Source organism: Echeneis naucrates, chromosome 22 (genome assembly GCF_900963305.1).
Source record: "Echeneis naucrates chromosome 22, fEcheNa1.1, whole genome shotgun sequence".
In the NCBI taxonomy this organism is placed as follows: domain Eukaryota; kingdom Metazoa; phylum Chordata; class Actinopteri; order Carangiformes; family Echeneidae; genus Echeneis; species Echeneis naucrates.
The window spans coordinates 14,548,718-14,568,404 of record NC_042532.1 but is presented as its reverse complement, the minus strand read 5'-3'; the positions used below and the strand labels follow the sequence as shown (position 1 = coordinate 14,568,404).

Below are 19,687 nucleotides of genomic sequence, written 5' to 3'. Positions count from 1 at the left end.
TAGATCATATTTGAGTAAGTTATTAGTTAATAATATATGCACTAGTGTATTGAATTAAAATATTGGCACTGTTTTTTGATTGTACATTCTGTATATGTTATATAATATTTACTCCATAAATGATTATTTTAACTGCAACTGTAATGCGACGGACATAAAATGTAATCAGTGTGTCACTACAGAGAACATCCTGCTTTATTCAATTCTGAATTCCTTTGATTTGCACTGAACTTGAAGAAGCTACCTAAAATCAAAGTTTTCATTTTGCAGGGCTGACACACATGATTTGTCAAGCCTCCAGAATCCTTTTAATGTGTTGTCCTTGGTTGAATGCTATAATTGGATGGATAACAAATGTGTCTGGAGGCAAAAGGCAGCTATGTTTTAAAAAGCTCATTTGGGGTTTGAATTCTCACTGTTTATATGAAGTTGGATGAAAGACATTACTTGACTCTCAAAAGATCCTCAAAGACATAAACTACTTTTATTCTAACTTGCTAGAATTTTAGCAATTTTAGCAAGCTATCTATTCATTTGTCTTTTATTGCACTGGGTAGGCAGCCCCTAACCAATTGCGTTGTAAGCACCTTTTACAATGACAGCAAGGCATGATTATGGTTTGAACATGAGGTTGTCTGTGCTATTTCAGTCATAATTCACAGGCAGAACTTCAGGCTGTGTATGTCCAAGTAAGTTCTATTAAAGGTACTGTACTCTGTATGTACGCATTTGTGTCTGGGCCTCCCTTGAAAAATCTCAATAGCTTTATCCTAAAGATAAACTTTGTGCTTTATGAACCCGATGAAAGTCCAACTGGAAGTTAATCATGCAAATCATGCAATACAACTTGTTTTCTGTCAAACGATTTTTTGTGGTGTTTTTTTTTTTTTTTTGTTTGTTTGTTTGTTTGTTTTTTTTTTTGAAACCTGAATTTTGTTGTTGTTTTAAATACTGTGCTGTTGTTGCCCGGCTCCATTGTGACTGTTGTTGTCTTAAGCTAATGGTGTCTCTTTCTGCATTGTAGCTATTACACACTGCAGAGCACGCACTACCCTTTACCATTGGTGCCTCGCCACTGCATGGGCATCGTTATGCCTGGGGAGGCCTTGCACACAGCAGGCCCTGTGTTTTTGAATCCATGAATAGACTGTAGGGGCTTTTGTTCTGGGGTGTTGTTGCCAGTCTAGCCACTGCTGTGGTTCATTCCAGTGACAGTTTCCCTCTGAAGATAACAGTGTGTTTCAGCTCAAGAAGAGTGGGGGCAGCTTTTAAATAGACCTGCAATCATAGACCCAGACAGCGAAAAGTGTTAGACGTGCCTCCAGATAACCGCTCTAATAACAAGCTGCAAAATTCAACCTGTAAGGAACACTGTTTGGATGTTTACCTTGCAAGATGGTGTCTTTTGGCAATCAGTCCAGGATGTTGTTTTTTGTGTCAGAGATGCAGTCATGAAATATGCCTCGTCTGCTTTGACTAATTGCTTTGACTCATTTGATGATAAGTTTGAAACACATTTGTTGCGTATGATGAAGATGAAAATCACAATACAATCTTTATTCTCACAAACTCTGTGTAAACTTTCAAAACTTTCTTGAACTCATCATTCATGTAGCGTCATCTCTTTAGTATCTTCAAACACCTATCCCTTTCTATTTTACAATGGGGAAAAGCCTCTGCCAAGCCAAACATACTGCAGCACAAGAGTTCCTTTGGCTACATCCATTAATATTTCCTACCACCTTAATGATATTGAAATCCAATTTATTGTGATCCTGCTTTGTCAAAATAGGCATGCGCTGTCCCTGATTGAACCTGACTTGAGGCCCCTGCTTCTCAGGTGTCTTTGTGTGACATGCAAATAAGATTGCTATGGCAACCATGTCTACTTAATGTCAGAGTAAAGAGCAAATTGACTCCTGACTGCAGGAATCTCATTTGTCCAGAGGTCTTGAGCCCACTTGAGATCGAGGAAGTGAAATAATTATTTGCAGGAGGCAGGTGAATGATCAGAAATGTGCTATAATTTTTTTTCAGCTTGATTAACAGGGTATCTTAACTTCCACCAGAAACTGTAATATAAACAACAATTTGTCTTGCAGAGTCAGGGTCAGGCCATTTTTGCTGCTAAGTCTTTCTGGTGCACAGGAACAACTGAATTTTATGTTTCTAAAAGCAGCAATGGTATCATCTGAGGGAGAAACATTTGTTTGCGCGCTGGATGAATCTTGAAAAAAGAAAAAAAAGAAAAAAAGTAATTCCAAGAGCAACACAATTCTCTGTGCCTTATCTTCCATATCTGATGTCATCTTTTGTTATTCTGTGGTTCTGCATTTTCATATCTCTGCTCACACCGTGCAAAATGTTGATGCATAACATATTTCAGCCTTGTGGAGGGACATTTTTGATAAGAATCAGTGTTGACATGAGGATTAAGTTTTATTATATAAGGGAAAGGATGTTATTAATGTTATGCCTGTGCGGGTGGTCCCTCTTCATATTATGATAGCTTTGATGGTGTAATGGTAAGCTCAGTATTTCTGCACACATTCCATAGTTTTGGATAATCTTTCTTTTTATAACTTGGTATTCAACATTTTCACTCAAGCTTGTACTGTATGTATCTGAAGTCAACAGCCTGCACACTTCTCATATGATTGTTTATGTCATTACGATGCGTGTGAGAAGTCTCCTGATGTTCACATTTCTCTCATGATTTCTATTTCCATGAAGGAAAGCTGAACTTGAGAGCGTTTCCTCCATAATGTCAGCAGCATGTGAATAGTGCAGTGCAAGTTTCCCTTCAGGCTACAGAACTCGTGCACAGCCAAGCACAACAAGGGACTGATCCATAGGAGGAAGTGAGACCATGTCACCATCAGAGCATGAGAAAGGAGCAGGACAGGAACCCCATCGTGGCCTTCCTCTGATAGCCAGCCCGCATGGAAACAATGGTTTTGGCAGCCTCTCAGTGGTTGTGGTCTTTCCTTGTCTCCTGATTGTGAGACATTAATTTCACATTTGATCCCCTTCAGTTCCCGAAGAAGGGAAAATGTGTCTTTAGACATCTTTGTGTCTCTACATGGTACAGGAGTTGAAGCACAGTGAACTTTGGCCTCAATCTCAATACAACTGGAGAAGATTATCGGACTTGTGACCACTCGTATCAAAATTATGCATGAAGGAGGGTTGATGGAGTAATGCTGTCTAGTTTTATAGTAATTTAGCTGAAGAGTATTACAAAATTACAAAAAGCATTCTAAAGGAGGAGCAGGTTTGCATGTCGGTTATTGATAAAAGTAATATGCAATATGTCAACATGCCTAATGATATGAACCAAATTTATAATGCTAAAATGTATTCCCATTCTCTTGTGTTATTCAACTATTATTCTAATCCTGGAGACATTGTGATTTTTTTCGAAAGCAGCTCACCACAGGGCTCGTGATGTGACGGTGAATATGCTAATGCACGAGCGTCTCAGTCAAAGCCTCTCAGGCTCACGAGTTGCACTTATTCGATTTTTTTTTTTTTTTTTTTGCTTTCATCTGATATGCTGCACAGTTTGCCATAAGGGAAGAAATGTATAACCACCGAGCCATGGCATGAGTAGTTAGTATAGTTTATTACACAACTACTTTTATTTTATTCTCAGTATGTTGCATTCTGCTTGTACACTGCCTGGTATATTTAGCCTGACTGGAAGCCCTTTCACTATCATTGATTTGGGGCCGTGATTCAGACAAAACAAGCTATTTGAAAACACAAACGTCAGCTCTAGGTGTGTTATGACTTTCTTGTTTTTTGAACCTTCATAGACCTTCATAGAAAGTAATTTCAATTAATTGAATTTTTTTTTTACTCTGATTCACTGATACAAACATTTCTTCCAGCCTACCAGTTTCTGGTAGGAGGCTGCGCTCATGTCTAAGAGAAGAGAGAGGGATGATTTCTAGTTGACTTCTTGCTTTACATGTGTCGGTTTATCTCAATGCTCCACTTATCTAGTAAAAGCAGTAAAACTCAGTTTTTACTCAGTTCAGAGAGAGCAGCACTTCTCCCGTATTTTATCATCTGCTTTGAACTTAGCTTAAAAACAAATTATTCTTGCTGTGAATTTGATGATCTTAGTTTCCAGACTCCTACCCTTTAACATATTGGCTCATTGCATCTAGCTGTCTTCCTCTTTTTGAAATATTCTGGTTTTTAGAGCTTCTATTGGCCTGCTGTCAGACCCAAGGCACTTCTGATCACTCACTTCATCAGCTCATCATAGTTCTGGCTGTCACTTTCAATAAAAATGAATTCAGAGTAGGAAAAAAAAATAGAAAAGAAAGAAAATGTCTGACAAGCTGCCTGCCTTTGCTGTTCTACCCTGCAACCTTCATGCAGTATCTCAAGTATTAACTGCAGCTGTCTAAATGGATGCACAAAACGTATCCAAACATTCATCCTCTCAGGGGATTTTGCTTACTGACAGCATCACCTGATGTAACATTCAACCCTACCTATATTTTCTAAATCAAATCCAGCAAAGGGTGCGGCAGAACTTTCACAAAACAACATAAACAAAAGGCAAACTGAAACGTGACAGCCAGGAGATAGTGCTGTGTTTTTTGGAAAGTTTAGAGGCAACGTAGAGGGCAAGAGCAGTGAAAGTGACCTAAACATTTCCTTTTTCAGAGGTGAGTCAAAGGCAAATGTGAGAGAACGGAAAAAGAGGTTCCCTTCTGGGGTTAAAAAAGCATCATAGGAGCATGTTTCTCCTGAAAAGGACAAAAAAGGTCTCAGTATTCAGTCACACACAGATCCAGCTGTGAGCCTCAGTGATCTGTAAACATGTGGTGGTGCTATGAAAAGTCAAGCAAGGATATTCATACCCAGGACAAGTTGAGGAATTATCGCTGTGCAGGAGGAAACTCTTTGGACACCTAAATAGGACTTCATAAGCATGTTGACTAGCCCTGTGACAAAATCTTAGGTCAAACTCATCAGGTCATATACAAGATGACAACAACAACAAAAAAAGCTCCTTAAACAGTGCCTAATAGACTCTATGATTGCACAACGTGATAGCTAATGTACCAGCTAATGAAACGTAACCTCCACACCACCTAATAATTTTAATGAAAGCATAATGTCCCACCACTGTTAGCTGCTGTCAATATGTCTGCGTTTCTTCTTTAGTTGTTTAAAAGCAGTAATTTCATGCTCGATTAAATTCTGATTTGTTTTTCACTTAAATTCAGTCAACAGTGCAGTGGGAAATGAGCGGTGTCTAGTGCTGTATAAGAAAATTCGGGGATTTGCATTATGGAAGGAAGGTATAATGAAACATTATAACCAGGCATTTGTTTTTCAAACACCTGCTCAGAAGGTTTTGATTTACATAACTGGAACAGAGCAGAAAGTCTTTGCGCACCACACTGTATATCTAAGATTAGGGATTGTTAATAGCTGGTTTCTTTCTTCGGATGGGAAAGGGTCTCTGTTGCTATTGGCTCCAAAAGTAAACATCCATTGTTAATAGTTCCCTTTGTTTTAACGCCCACAGAAAGAAGTTTGTAGCTTTTGCTTGAGTCTAATATTCCTAATCTCAGGGACCTGAACTTTCCTCAATCATAATCCAAACTTCCCCACTTCATGTGAAACATTCTGCTGTTTATTCAGTATTAATCAGAAATTCTTATGTGCTGTGCCGTTGTGTTTTATTTCCACAGTGACAAATAAGAAACCTTCCCACTTATCCATCACTAAGGTGAAGCAGTTTCAGGGATCTTCGGCCTTCATTAAACGGTCACAATGGACGATCGACCAGCTCCGACAGGTCAACGGCATTGACCCCAACAAGGTGTGTAATTTTTAGTCCCCTTCAGGAGTGATATTTGTTTTTTAAATGCTGGCTTGGGAATCTTCAGGGTTAATATGCATACTGATATAGAACACTTTGATTTACTACACTGTCTCATCTCTAACCATTGCTCTCTCCAAGGACTGTCCAGAGTTCGACCTGATGTTTGAGAATGCTTTTGACCAGTGGGTTGCTGGTTCAGCAGGAGAGAAGTGCACCTTTATACAGATTCTTTACCACAACTGCCAGCGCTACAGCTCTGCACGGAAACCGGAGTTTGTCAACTGTCAGTCCAAACTGCTGGGGGGTAAGATGGCTGAAAATGTTATTTATGTTCAGAAAACAGTGGGTCGGTAATGGCTGACTCACTGCTGTCATACTGTGCTGTAAGCCAGCCTGAATCTGATTATGTATGATGACAACCAGCACCTGGTGTGTATGAAAAAGCATGCTTATTTCTCGTACACAGCATCTGTTGAGTACTCTTGTGACGTGAGGTCAGAGCAGATGTCCAACAAAATGAATCAGCAGTGACTCAAAAGCATTTGACAAAGATCGACTGGTTTTACAGCACATAGAAAGACAACACTAAATAATAATCATCCCTAATGAAAATGATGTTGACACTTGCCTGAAGTGTGAGACCCATTGGGTCCCAATCTTCAAAATAACGGCGGGAGCTTCAGCAGTCCCATAATTATTGCTTGACATTGACATGAAATGCGTGAAACTGTTGTAAAAGAAAAATCTGAAGGCTAATTTCTTCATCTGAAAATAACATTAACTTCATGTCCAAGTAATAAATGAATGCCCGAACCAACTTCCAAACATTTAAGACGTAAATGCCAACACAATGGGTCATTTCTTGGCTGCAGGTGGGTTGTTTATTAACCAGCAGGTGAAGAGTTCTGTTGCAGGTTGATCTCTCCTCAACACTGAAACCCGAAAAGGGAATGTCAGGTCCTCTGGTTTGATCAGATATTGATCTGCTTTCCCTGAGGCCTTCCTTATCTTTGTTCACCATTCGGCCTGTTATGTTATTATTTTTGGGAACTCTGTTTCTGCCATATGCCTCACATTTCCATATTTTCTGGAATTTTAACTTTAAATGCTTTTGCTGCAAATGAAATTTTACTGGCACCCAGACAGAGGTTGAATAACAACCTGGGATCTCTTTATTTTGGGAACATGCATTTTGTGAAAGCCTTTGATCTTGATGCAAAAAAAAAAAACCAAAACAAAAAACAAAACCACAAATATTTGGAGCAATGTGAAGTATGTACATAAATGTACTACAGTGATTGCCAATTTTACTTCTTTTTTTTCGAGCTCAATGTGTGTTGGAGCTCAGTATCTTTCCATTGATGATAAAGTTTTCCATTCTTGTCAACATTCTGTTACATTGCCTTGACCTCACTCCTACTCAGAAGGCCACGTCCATATTTAACTTGTTTGAACTGCTGTAATGTGTAGGCATGAAGCTAGTGTTGGCCCAGAGAGCACTGAACTTGGCTACTGTAGGATAGAGATCAGTTATGGAGTGCATATCATGCATATTAACCACACGCCTCAAGTGGATTTGAAAATGTCTAGTGTAATATTTTTGTATGTTCAAAAGCAAGAAATCCATGGTTGATTATAAGACATAATATTCTGCAAATGGTATAAATGCAATATTAATGAGTTTACAAAAACTCTGTGTCCTAGTTAAACAGGGCCAAACCTGTTTTTGTAGAATCAGCTATTGATCCAGATATCGGCACCCTGCTGGGAGACCATCTGGGAGATGATTTGATAATGAACTCCTGGCAGTGTGTGTGTACAAGAAGCAGTGTGCAGTAGTTGACTGTTTGCCATGTTGTTTGTGACAGGAGAAACAAAGAGGATGCCAGCCTGCTGCCAACCTTGTCCACTCCAGTTTAAGTCTCACACCAGTGCAAAACAAAAATCATGACGCTGCTCAGGTGTGGGACCATAACTGTGGGAGACTCAATCTCCAAAAGTGTCTGGCAAGGCAAATATTTAATTTGCTTAAAGGAAGAGAAATCAAAACAAGATAATGAGTGAAATGAAAAAATTCTAGTAACAGCCCCTTTAAGACAATATGTGCTGCCATTCAAGATAAAACAAAGGCTCTAGTAAATTAAAGTGATGTGCTTCCAGCCTCTGGGGATGGGTTTGGTTTTTCACTGTGTGTGCTGGGATTGATAAAGTGTTTCATGACAGTGTCAACACTAGCATGTGGAGGCCAGCAGCTTTGTTCTTCTGTTGAACTTAATTTTACACATTTATTCAAATCTACAAATGTCAGTACATGGTCTCTTGTTAATCTTGAGCTGACAATGAAAATAATTGGCAAGCAGTAGCCATGTCTGTAGTAATAATGGCATTTAACCATCAGGTGGGATTGCCTAACTCTAAAAGCTCAAAAATACGATGGATCTTTTGCAGGATTAGATATTGAAATGAAATTCAGAAAGCTGAAGGCTTTTAAGCCCGCAGCATTAGGCAAACCCGTGTCCCTCTGGCTTACATTAAATGCTGAGTGTTCTAAGGGGGCAGGAGGTTGGTTTGGGTTGGGTGTAAATGAGCAGCTTGGATACGCTTTGGCTTCGTTGAAAACCTTCTTCACTAACATACCATTCTTGCTACAGTAACGTAAAGTACCAGTTTTAATGTGGAGCCTACATTTCACCCAACAGATGAATAATAAAACAGTAACCAGTTTCAGAGTTGCATGACATTTACAGAGAACTGAGCCTGAGTGTCTCACTTGTGATTACATATTCCAAAAATGATAACCCCCATTCACTAATCTCAAAATGATATCATTCTCTGAACATCAAAGCTGACTATGATTGTCAATATTTTCTCATCACAGAAGACCAAGATGTAGATTCAGTCATTTTCCGTTGCAAGGTCTTTTTCAACAGAATGAGGAAAGAATTTGTTGCACACCATGGTCATCTGCTAAGACAAGGTAAGCCAGTGGTTTACAAAATTACACGGACTAAATTAAAAGCCAAGTTCCACAAATATGTCCCATACTAACTATTAATGAGGTCCAAAAGTAACTCTTTAGACCGATTTCAGAAATGCATGGTTGTCATCCTTTGGCTCATGGCAAACATGGAAAGCAGAAGGACATACTGTAGGAACTATGCCCCTTTTAATACATGTTGAAATCAGACGCTTGAGTTGAATTAGCAAGAGCAGATTTCTACCATCAATAGCACTGGAGAGTAAATCCACTTAAAAGTCTGATCTTTGTAAATGGGGTCATGCTCTTAGGATGTACATTCTTTTGTGCTGCCAGTGAGCATATAATCAATATTTCCCTTGTGTGTGTTAAGAGTGTAGGAGCTAAGTATGGGCAGAAAGGTTGCATTAAAAGGTTATCTGAGTTGCATTCACTGTCCTCCTTCCTCGTTGTCAGTGTTTGCAGCGTGACTGAGTAATACTGTGTAGTCTACATTTGATGAAAAAGAGCTAATGGTGTCTTCAGTATTCTGTAATAGGTGGAATTAATGGAAATGAAAGTGTTAAATGCATTGTTTGATGCTGACATTTATCTGCTGATAAAAGCCAGTGAGGCTGTTCATGAATAACTATCAGATACTTTACTGCTCTGACGTACATTTGAGACAGAATGTTCCAGATTGTCTCCATTGGTGTCCTTCGTCCTCATTTGTCCCAAGTGATCTGGATTGCAGAATACATTAGAATAAGTATGCAGAAATGAAGATAGACATTAAAAACGAGTTGAAGTCCTGGATGCCTTTGGTGGGCTTTAAACAGCATTATGATGTCAGAAAAACAATTGATATAACGATAAGCATGTGCATTTGGGTGTATTCTGTATTTATAATATATTTTAGTCAGTATTTGAAAAGGAGGAAATGACACCTAGTGTGAGAATTTTACAATATACAGAGAGAGACCTGCCGTTTCTATTGTCTAACAGAGGCAATCAAAAGAGAGGATTAGCTGTATCAGAAATAATGTGAAGAAATGTGATTGGGTAAAAGGCCTGAAGAGGAGTAATAGGTTTGCATCACAACTGCCAGGGGGATGTGCCCTTTGTGGCTGAACCTCTGCTGTAGTTTTATTATACTGCTGCAGTTAATGTCAAGATTTGCATTAATTAAGCTCCAGCAGGGGTTTGTCTTGCAGCAAGAACAACATGAATATGCCTTTAGGCTCATGTGATGGTTACATTAAAAAAAAAAGGGGGGGGGGGCACACTTTATACACCTTCATTGGGGTTGTCTTCTGCTCATTCCTTTTTAAACCTTGTTAAATAAGATAACTCCTCAAAATTTCAGCCCACAGAAGACTAACATGTTTGAACATGCACAACGTTATGTTTTTGTTTTGAAAATTGGGAGAGCAATGTCCCATGTTGAAAGCAGGAGTTATTAATGTACTTTAACTTCTAAGGTGCAGAGTATGTACCCCACAAATATACACATATTACACCCCATGGCTCCTGTTTACAGCATCATTATGCTAACACAGTGATATCACAATCATGCACACTGCAGAGAGTATTATTGGCATAGATCTGTTGTGTGTAGGTGTGTTTGTTCTTGAAATTAACCATCCAATCTGATCAGTCCCATATGCTTTGAGAGTAAATGCGACTTGGCTGTCAACATCTCATGAAGTGTGTCTGACATGTTCCTGCTGATATCCATCTGCTTATTTTCTAAGTGCTGTTGCATGTAGTCTAATACAGCAGAAATGGAAAAGGTTGACTTCATGATCTCTCCCCTTCCTCATTGTGTATTTTTTTTTTTTTTTTTCCTCAGCGTTCCTCTTTTCTGGAAAATTTAGTAGCTAGGAAATGACATGCCTTTTTGCTTTGTTGCCATTGTTAAACAAACTGTGATAAACAAACTCGATGATCATATCACAGAGCACAGCAACAAAATTCCTTCTGCATTTTTGCAAGAGGTGTGTCATTGATGTACTAGGTTCAGCTTCGCACTATACTATAAACCATTTTCAATCAACAATGTAAGTCAATAAAGTGTTTACAGAAAAGTCCCTGTTTTAGATTCACCAGTGCATAATTTGTGTCACCTCAATAAAATGCAGAATGAATTTAACCACAGAAAAATCTTAAAAGAACTTCTAGTATCTGGACGGATAGAAGTGATGGGGGATCAACTCCCACTTTAGGTTAAAAGACACGAAGGCTCAGAGTTTCACCAATGGCACCATGTAACATAATCTACTCCTGCACTTTTCGTTCCGCTCCTGATGCAGCAGCCACTCCGTACGCTCTCCAAAACATCTCCACCCTGCCTCCTCTGTAATTACATTCTCTACAGGGAGAGCCCACGCTGCACTCAGCCACTGATCTCCAACAATGAAGAAAGGAAAAATGGGTGTGCAGAAAAATAAAGGAATATGTTCCCTGTGTGTATGATGTGGAGGGGCTGTGAGGGTGGTGGTATTCTGAGGAAGATGGGAGTATTACTCCCTGGGTTCTCCTTCCAGGAGGAGAGGATTAAGAGGAATCTGTGAGGGTGAAAAGGTCTTAACCTTTCTCGTAAAGGCCCAAAGCCACTACGAGAACCCCCCCATACAGAAGCAGAATAATGTGTTTTAGCCTCTGTAAACTGGGACCTTCTTTTGTGATGTATTATGGTTGACTTCCATTTTATTTTGCTGATGGCTTCATTTAAGTTCCAATTGAGAAAGTAAATTGAAGTTGTGGATTTGTCACAGAGTGGGTCTTGAAAATAACATGTTACTGTGGGGTTTTGTTTTTAATTTGGAGCAAACACAAAAGTAATCCCAGCAGGTGAGACTTATTTCAGTTCCAGTTGTTTGTCGTGTGCAACATTCTCTGCTGCTTGTAGTTCTTTTAAGGCAATCTCTGGAAAATTTTCTGATGAAAGACTTTTCACATGTGGAAGGTTGCCCCCCTCCAATCTCTTCATTTGTTCATGTGTGGGTATGAAGAGCTTCATCTGCATGGCTGCAGTGTGAGAATATATCTCGAGATAAATTGCTTTTACTTGATCAAGTTAGCTTCTCTTGGAGCGACACCAGCTGGTCTCTCCGTCTGCTTTTGGAACTCTCATACATTATAACCCACTGCAGAGGAGCTGTCCCAATTATCTGCCACTCAGCCTACCTGCCTTGATGCCACAGGACGCACATTCATGATATTGTATTTCTCTCATGGGAAAAGATTTATCACGTCTTAATAATAGCTTTAAGCTTTGCTCTGTCTGTTTCTTCTCCGCAAACTAATTTTCAGAGTACATTGACTTTGGAAAATCAAATATAGCTTATCACTACAATTTTCTTTATTATTTTTCCACTTTTTAAGTTGGGTGCAGGATACAAAGTGTAGTGATTAATTGGTTTAACAAAAGTCATTTTGACCCTCCAGGATTGGCCTGATCGGTCTTCTCCAAATCCAGTTTCCTAACAACAATTCAAATAGTGCTGAGAATATTGTCCTCTTCCTCATTTTGTACTCTGTTGTACTTTAATGTTGTGAACCCAGTGGCGGCACTCTGTTGGTGTAATTAAAAATGTCATGTCAGTGCCACCCACTCAACACCAAATCCTTTTTCCTGCTGTTGGCAGTTGTGGCAGTTCACACCTTCACTTTAACAGGAAACAACTTTAAGAAACAACTCCAATATTCTCCTTGACTCAGATCCTGCCCCCAGGTACATCGACATATGACAGGTTATACCCCACTGGAACAATGCAGCTTTATTGCCAATAAATAGAAAGAGGCAGAAACAGTTGTTTATAGTCTACATCTTAACATAGTACATAAGAACAGCACTCCTGACATGCAGTAGATTAATGCCTTGTCAGAAGAAACATCTGCAGGGCTGCCACAGCAATCCAAAGATGTGTTTCCTGTCTTTTATCTACTAAAGGATATGAAGAGCTGCCCATACAGCGTAGCACCTGTCCTCTCTCCATTACTCCATTGTTGAGAAAAGAGGAGACTAAACACAGAATTGGCAAAGCAGTGCTGAATATCAACAGAAATAACATGTGTTCCTAAAAACAGACTTTAAATCCAGTATCGAGCGTGTTACTGTTGCATGCTTTCAACTTTGAAAAGGTTAATATCACTTGCTCTTTCCTTGAAGTACATCGACTTTGACGAAAACTCATTACCCACCTTCCTACGCAGCACTTGATGGAAAGCCATTAACTTTTCATGTTTTTTGTCTTCCATCTGTAGCACTCAGGGTCAGGGATTGGGCTGGAGCCCTCTGTCACAGTTTAATTTGTTATAGCTTGTCTCCAACATTCTGTTGTTCACCAAAGGAATGACAATTTCTTCCTTTTTGTCTTTTCTCTCCTCTCCTGTGTCCTTCTCTCACTTTACTAATCTCTTATGTTTCTTTCTGCTCTGCTTCTTCACTCTCACCTTTATCTGCAGTTAACAGTATACTTCACTCAGCTGCAGACAGTGTGACGAGTGCTGTACAGAAGGCCAGCCAGGCTCTGAATGAGCGTGGCGAGCGATTAGGACGTACTGAGGAGAAGACCGCAGATATGATGAACAGTGCTGAACGGTTTGCTGTGACTGCACACAAGGTGAGGCAAAACACAGGATCAGTTTAATGTGTTTAGTACTTTGAAGTTCTGGGCTGGAGTCCCAACTCTCCTCTAACAGAATACCTAGGCATGATTTCAGAGTCATTCCTTCTTCGGCCAAAAGATCAAACATTTTACTTAACCTTCAGGATATTTGCAAGAGTTACTTCATTGTGACTCCAACCTCTCAGTAATGATGCTTTCTTCTCTGAGAAAATAATATTTTTTTCCGTTTGTATTTCTCCATAGGGTGTTTCTTCACCCTCCCCCATCTCATATCTCTTGCTTGTATGGAAACCTAATAGCATGCGGTTTAATGAGGCCATCATAGCATAATACTGTAGCTGTAAAATAAGAATAAAATCTATTGCTTTGTAACAAGTATACCGGATGAATAACATCATATCTGCCTGTCTTATATGTAGAAGCTATATCACACTCCCCTGGCTTTACAGCTTGGATTCTTGTACAATTAGTGTTGTCAGTGGAGCCTTTACTCTGCCAGCAAAAGTAGAATGATACTGGAGTCACCTTCTATCCATAAAAATGACAGTTTTGAGCGATGCATACCACCATACTATCAATGGTGGGATAATTGAAAGACATTTGAAGAGCCTTGTATGGCCCTCTGACTGTTCACAGATGAGCCTCCCCACTGTGATGAATTGCAAAAACTGTGATAAGAAGAGAAAAAAAGCCTTGGCTCTGGTAGTGTCAGGAGAAAATGACTCTAGAACCCCATGAAGAATCTGTCATTTTTCAGCATTTCTCATTTCATCCACTGCCATTAGCTTCAATATGATCCTCTTTATAACTTGCCATTTGTCCTGCATGTTATTATCCACACTCATACTGCTGCATGGCTGGAGCCCTCTGTTTAAGGCGGTTTGTTGCAATGCAAACAGGTAAAATAAAATTGCTTAACTTAACAAAACAATCAACGCATTACCCATTATATTTCTTTTTGACTCTTCTTGCCTTTTAAAGTCGAGTGCTTTAAGTCAGCAAGTCACCTTGGCTCTTTTTGCCACCGTTTTTCTTGGTTCACCTCTAAATTTCATTTCTGTGCATCGCAGTGTCTGACTGCACTTGATTTAGCTCGGCTGCTGGGCTTTAATGAAGACCGCTCATTTCTGCATGCTGCTCTGCCGCCCCCACTTGGCCAGTCTGTAGAATTCAATCATCCTCATCTCGCCACACTCTGGGCTGTTGCATTAGATTTGGCCCTGGTCATCTCTCCAACAACCTGCCAGCCAAGCCCATGAGAAACATTGTTAAAGAGATAAACTAATTGTTTTGTTAATATATATATAAAACTCCAGGGCTGCCTTCCAGCATTTTTGTAATAAACCCCACCTCACGGCTTGTTCTCCTTGGTGAAACATAATTCTATAATCAAACCTGTGCCTCAAATTTCCTCATTTTACTAATCACAGTATATACTTCTACATAATTATGAAGATCCTCTATTGTATCTACTCGTTCCTAGCTGAAAATGGTTAATGGTTTTATCTTGCTCCCCTTCTCCAATGTTTCTACAGCTTGCCATGAAGCACAAGTGTTAGACCACTGCCAAAACCAACTGGGCTCGGGGGTGGGGGGCGCTAATTGCCAGTTGATGTACAGAAGAAGGATTCCAGATTGTATTATTTTTTAAATATTTTAATATTACTATTTGTTAACAATGTTAACTTTAAATGGTTTTAGGTTATTGTGTTCTGGTGCATCTCTTGTGCATCTTCTGGTAGTGACACATAAACAATGCTACTTCAGACTGTCAACAGAATGTTTCATGCTTCTGTTTGCCAAAAAAAAAAAAAAAAAAGAAATCCTTAACAGCCACAGCCATGACTGTATTTGATAATCACGTAATCATAGCACTTCCCCTTTTCATGACCTCAGATGCTAAATGTGAGTACACATGCTGACAGTTCATTACCAGCAACCGCCCTCACACATGAAACAGCTCGTGTCACCAATGAATAAATGGTAAGTTATTTATGAGCGCTGCAGTAATTACGCAGTCTTATAAGCAGGTGTGGACAGACTATAGGTACTGTTAGTGTGACTTAGAATTGGGTGGGAAAAGAACCACACCAATATATTACAAATGGAAGATACCACTGTTAGGTGAGTGGTTTTCAATTTCTCATGTCACTCCCCACTTCCTGTCATTTCCATCATTTCAAATTAAATCAAATAGTATTAGTCAATTTATTTTCATATTGTTTCATAAACTGCAGGTGAGATTCAATAAGATGACTTTGGTGAATATATAACAATAGTTAATATTTAGACCTCTGTTAAAATTGTCTGACAAAAACAACCTGAACAACCAATACAGTTGCCATCATTTTTGGACGTGGAATTGTTTAATAGACTTTTTCATTGCGATCATTTGAATGGGAAATCCAGTAAACCAGCTTCTGCATTGTAAGCCAAACGTAATTCTTCTCGTACTATTATCTTAGTGTTTGTAGAGCTAAAATGTCCTGTGAAAATGGGATGTTTTGAACATCCTGGCTATATCTCACCTTTAAACTTTCAGTAGTCATTCATTGTGCTTTTTGTATAATTTGAGTTGTCATAATTAGTCATAGTAATGATATGCGTGAATATAGATAAAGGCAAAAAATGTCTCACATAGCAGCAGCAGTGTGAAATAGCTTATTTTTTGTGTCAGTGCTCACACTGCCTTTATCTTTTTGCTTCCTCGTCAGTGAGACGCTGCTCACAGTCAAGATGTATTTGATTCTTTTTGTATTTTTAATTTTATAATTCATGATGTTAAAATTCACTGACATTCTTATCTTGCAGAGCACTGTTAAGTTCACAATGAAAAGTACCAGTTGCCTAACTCTTAGTGTGCTTTGACTCATCTCTCAACATTCTGGATGTTTGTTTCAATAAAAAACTAAAAAAAATCGATTTATATTATTCTCAGTGTCCTTTTTATAAACAGCTTTAACAGGTTCGTTAAACAATGAAATCAGAAGTGGTGCATTTTCTTTTTGCTGGGTATGTTCCCCCAGTATTATTTTATATATTTTTGGTTACAGGGAAATTTGGTCATTGTGAAGAATAAGCTGCCAAAAACTCCACAGTGATGTGGACTCTTGGCCATTGACAGTCACATTTAAATCCTTAATTATTGATGCCATTTCCTGCAATGCATTTATATATATGAATATTATTTGCTTTTGTCTTGTTTCCCCTTGTTTACGTTCAATTACTAATTTGACCCTTCCGTAAACATTTGTTGCAGATACATTTTTTTACATTACTAAAATAAATAATAAATGTCATACTTCGTCACATTGTGCAACTTGTCACCCCACTATTGAAGATGTTACCAATATAAATCTATGCTGCCTGCTATCTTATTTCTTTAGTGAAAGGCTAGTGAAAGACTATGTGGTTGTAGAAACAGTAAAGACTGCCCTCATGTGGTGTTGATTAAAGACATGATTCTGTAATATACAAAGCATAAACCAAGGCCCCACCACAAGAAATTATGATGAATGCCAAATGTTTTCGTCCAAGGAGTAACTTCCATATATATATATCATATTGTGTACTACATACTACTTCTCTGACAATGCACTTCAGCATCTCTTTCCTTGACATCTCTAAGTCATGGTAACCTTCTTGCCATCTCATGTTCTTCTACTTCCCAAATTTCCCACAATTCTACAAACAACACTCAACTATTTCCGAGGCTTAGTCACTCACCGCAGCTAGTGTTGACTTTTTATTTGGAAACTCTGATGAGAGTCCTTTTAAGGACTTTGCTTTGATGAACAACCAAGTAATACACTTAACAAGTTTAGTTTTTAGTTTTTATTTTTCAAATTCTTCTGAAGTTAGGCTGAGTTTTTGTTTGCAATCAAATAACCAAGGTGCAGTCAGATATTGGTAGAAAAATATTAGAAGATGTTTTAAGCCCCAAGCCATATATATATATATATATATATATTTATTTATTTATTTATTTTTATTCAGCTCGCTTAGTTGGAAAAGTTGTCAGTTTCCCTGGATGACATTTTATTTCTAGGCTGCTCGTGTATGACATAATCTGTCTCTTGGTATACACACATTCTTGTGCTGTTGAAAGCATCATAAATAAAAATCCCGAGCCTATAGTTAAATGACATACACAGAGTAGTACAGAGATGGAGAATGTATTTTTTATCACACTACATTCACTGGGCTCGGGAGGCTTACGAAGACCTACAAAGGTGTAGCAGAGTCAAGTGACCAGAAATGAAACTTATCAAAACATCTACATTACCTTCTCCCTTCTTGCCCCCTCTCAAGAATATTCTTCCAGTTAATGAGGTGGACCAGTCTGGCAAGCTAAATGGCACTACCTGCCGTAGCGGTACTGATATACACGATCTACAGCTTTTAGAACTGCATAGTAAGTACCTCATAAAAGCCTTGGTGCAGAACCCTGCTACCATTACTCACCCTGCCAAGTATGCTGAGTTATATCTCACCCTTAAAAACCTGCCGCTGATCGCTCGGTGCTCCTCTCCAGCAGTGCTGAGGTCCCAGGGTCTATTCCAGTCTTGTTCCTGCTCACATCCTGGTTTATGACACCTGAAAGTGATTTACCTGTAAGACTTTGACCTGGTTTATTGGAGTGCTGCTTATGTTTCACACATACAGTACACCAAGTAGAATAAAATTCTTTAAGACACCACATGAGGGTGCACTGGTCTTCTAGAAGGACCTGTAAACTCTGTCAGCCTGCTTTACTGCCTGGTAGTGTATTGATTCGTTGAGCCGGTAATAAGTATGTAATTGTGGTGTAATCTTGACATTGATTGCCAGTTAAATGTGTGAATTACGGGCTTATTGGAAGGTGTTCGCTCTCAGTAACTGATACCGAGTTATAGTGCGACAGAGCAAACGAGCAGTAAAAGCTGTAAATATTTTAGGGATGCCAAAAAAAGGGGACAAAACGAGATAAAAATATAACATGAATTTATAAATAATGATTCATCTGCTAAATAACCAGCTCAAAATGCAATGATGCAGAAGTAACACTGCTGTGGCTGACACACGGTGACACATAGGAACTTATCACTTGAGTGATCTTGGCTCAAGACAGGAAAACTTGGCTCGTATGGTGTCACCTTGAGAGCTGCACTGACATCCTGACAGTCAGGGAGTCTGTGTCACTTCAACAGAGACATGGTGGCTGCCTGGCTAACTAACCAGCCGGCCAACCTCCTTTTTAATCTGTCAACTTCCCAAAGCTCCATATGAGTAATCACAAATTACACCCAGAGGTGAGAGGGTTAGGGTTAGGGTTAGAATGAATTGGGACTGCACCTTTATTTCTTACCATCACACACAAAGCCCGGCAGTGATCCCTTTGTAGTCCGATTAGGCAGTACTGGGTGTTATCCCAAAGTCAAAGTGTAATAACTCGCCTTTGTCCCATAGATACTGTGGAGTTTCAGAGCTGAAGAAGTGTTTTAGGATTGGATTTACACAAACTAATTGTGCCACAAAAACAACAGTTAGTGGGGCACAATGCACACAATGCTTGTCAATTTGACTATATAAAATACAATCAAGAATAAAGAGTAGGATCTTCATGCGGTACCTTGGTTAAAAAACTTCATCTTACTCAAACCCTGAGTTATCTCACTTGGGGCGACTGTCCTGAACTCACTGAGCCAGCCACAGTGTCGACACATTCAGAGCTGAGTGAACTGAACGAGGATGACGGAGTTAGATGTCAACAGTGTAGGTAATGGCGACGTATTTGTTAGGAGGGAAGAAACAAAAAAAAAAAATCAACAGTGAAGTTTTACATAATGAAGAGGCAGAGCCTGACTGGTGGAGCTGGGGAAGTCACCTCAGCAGCCTGCCCACTGTGACTTGGCAGATGTGTAGTGAGTCGAAGTGCACAACAGCTGCTTGCTCTAAATTGGGCCGCCCATCCTCCCCATTCTCCTCTCTGCCTTTGAGTTCCTGTGGAGTGCAATGTCAGCCGTGCTGGAATCATCATTCATTATCCTGATATGCAACTACCTCACATAGCTTTCTCCCACACTTGATGTTTTTCTTTTTTGTGTGTGTTTATTAATAAATCCAAAGGGATATTTTTGAGCTGAAGGGAAAAAGCATAGCTCAGCGTTTTCTCTGCTTGCAGAGTATAAATATCATCTTAAGCTTCTGCTGAAAATGACTAGTTTTCGAAGACAAATCGAGGTGGAGGAAAGAGATCTGCAG

At 39.2% G+C, this 19,687-nt stretch overlaps 1 protein-coding gene across 1 annotated transcript in view; it reads left to right on the top strand.

Annotated features, from left to right (window-relative positions):
• stxbp6 (syntaxin binding protein 6 (amisyn)) overlaps positions 1–16,366 on the top strand; it is a 48,692-nt gene extending 32,326 nt beyond the window's left edge. Inside the window, exons 3-6 of the mRNA XM_029493881.1 lie at positions 5,721–5,851; positions 5,993–6,158; positions 13,281–13,438; positions 14,980–16,366. Coding sequence (XP_029349741.1) covers positions 5,721–5,851; positions 5,993–6,158; positions 13,281–13,438; positions 14,980–15,003 — 479 coding nt within the window. The 3' untranslated portion in view covers positions 15,004–16,366. The remainder of the gene's footprint in view (positions 1–5,720; positions 5,852–5,992; positions 6,159–13,280; positions 13,439–14,979) is intronic.
• Positions 16,367–19,687: the final 3,321 nt, after the last annotated feature.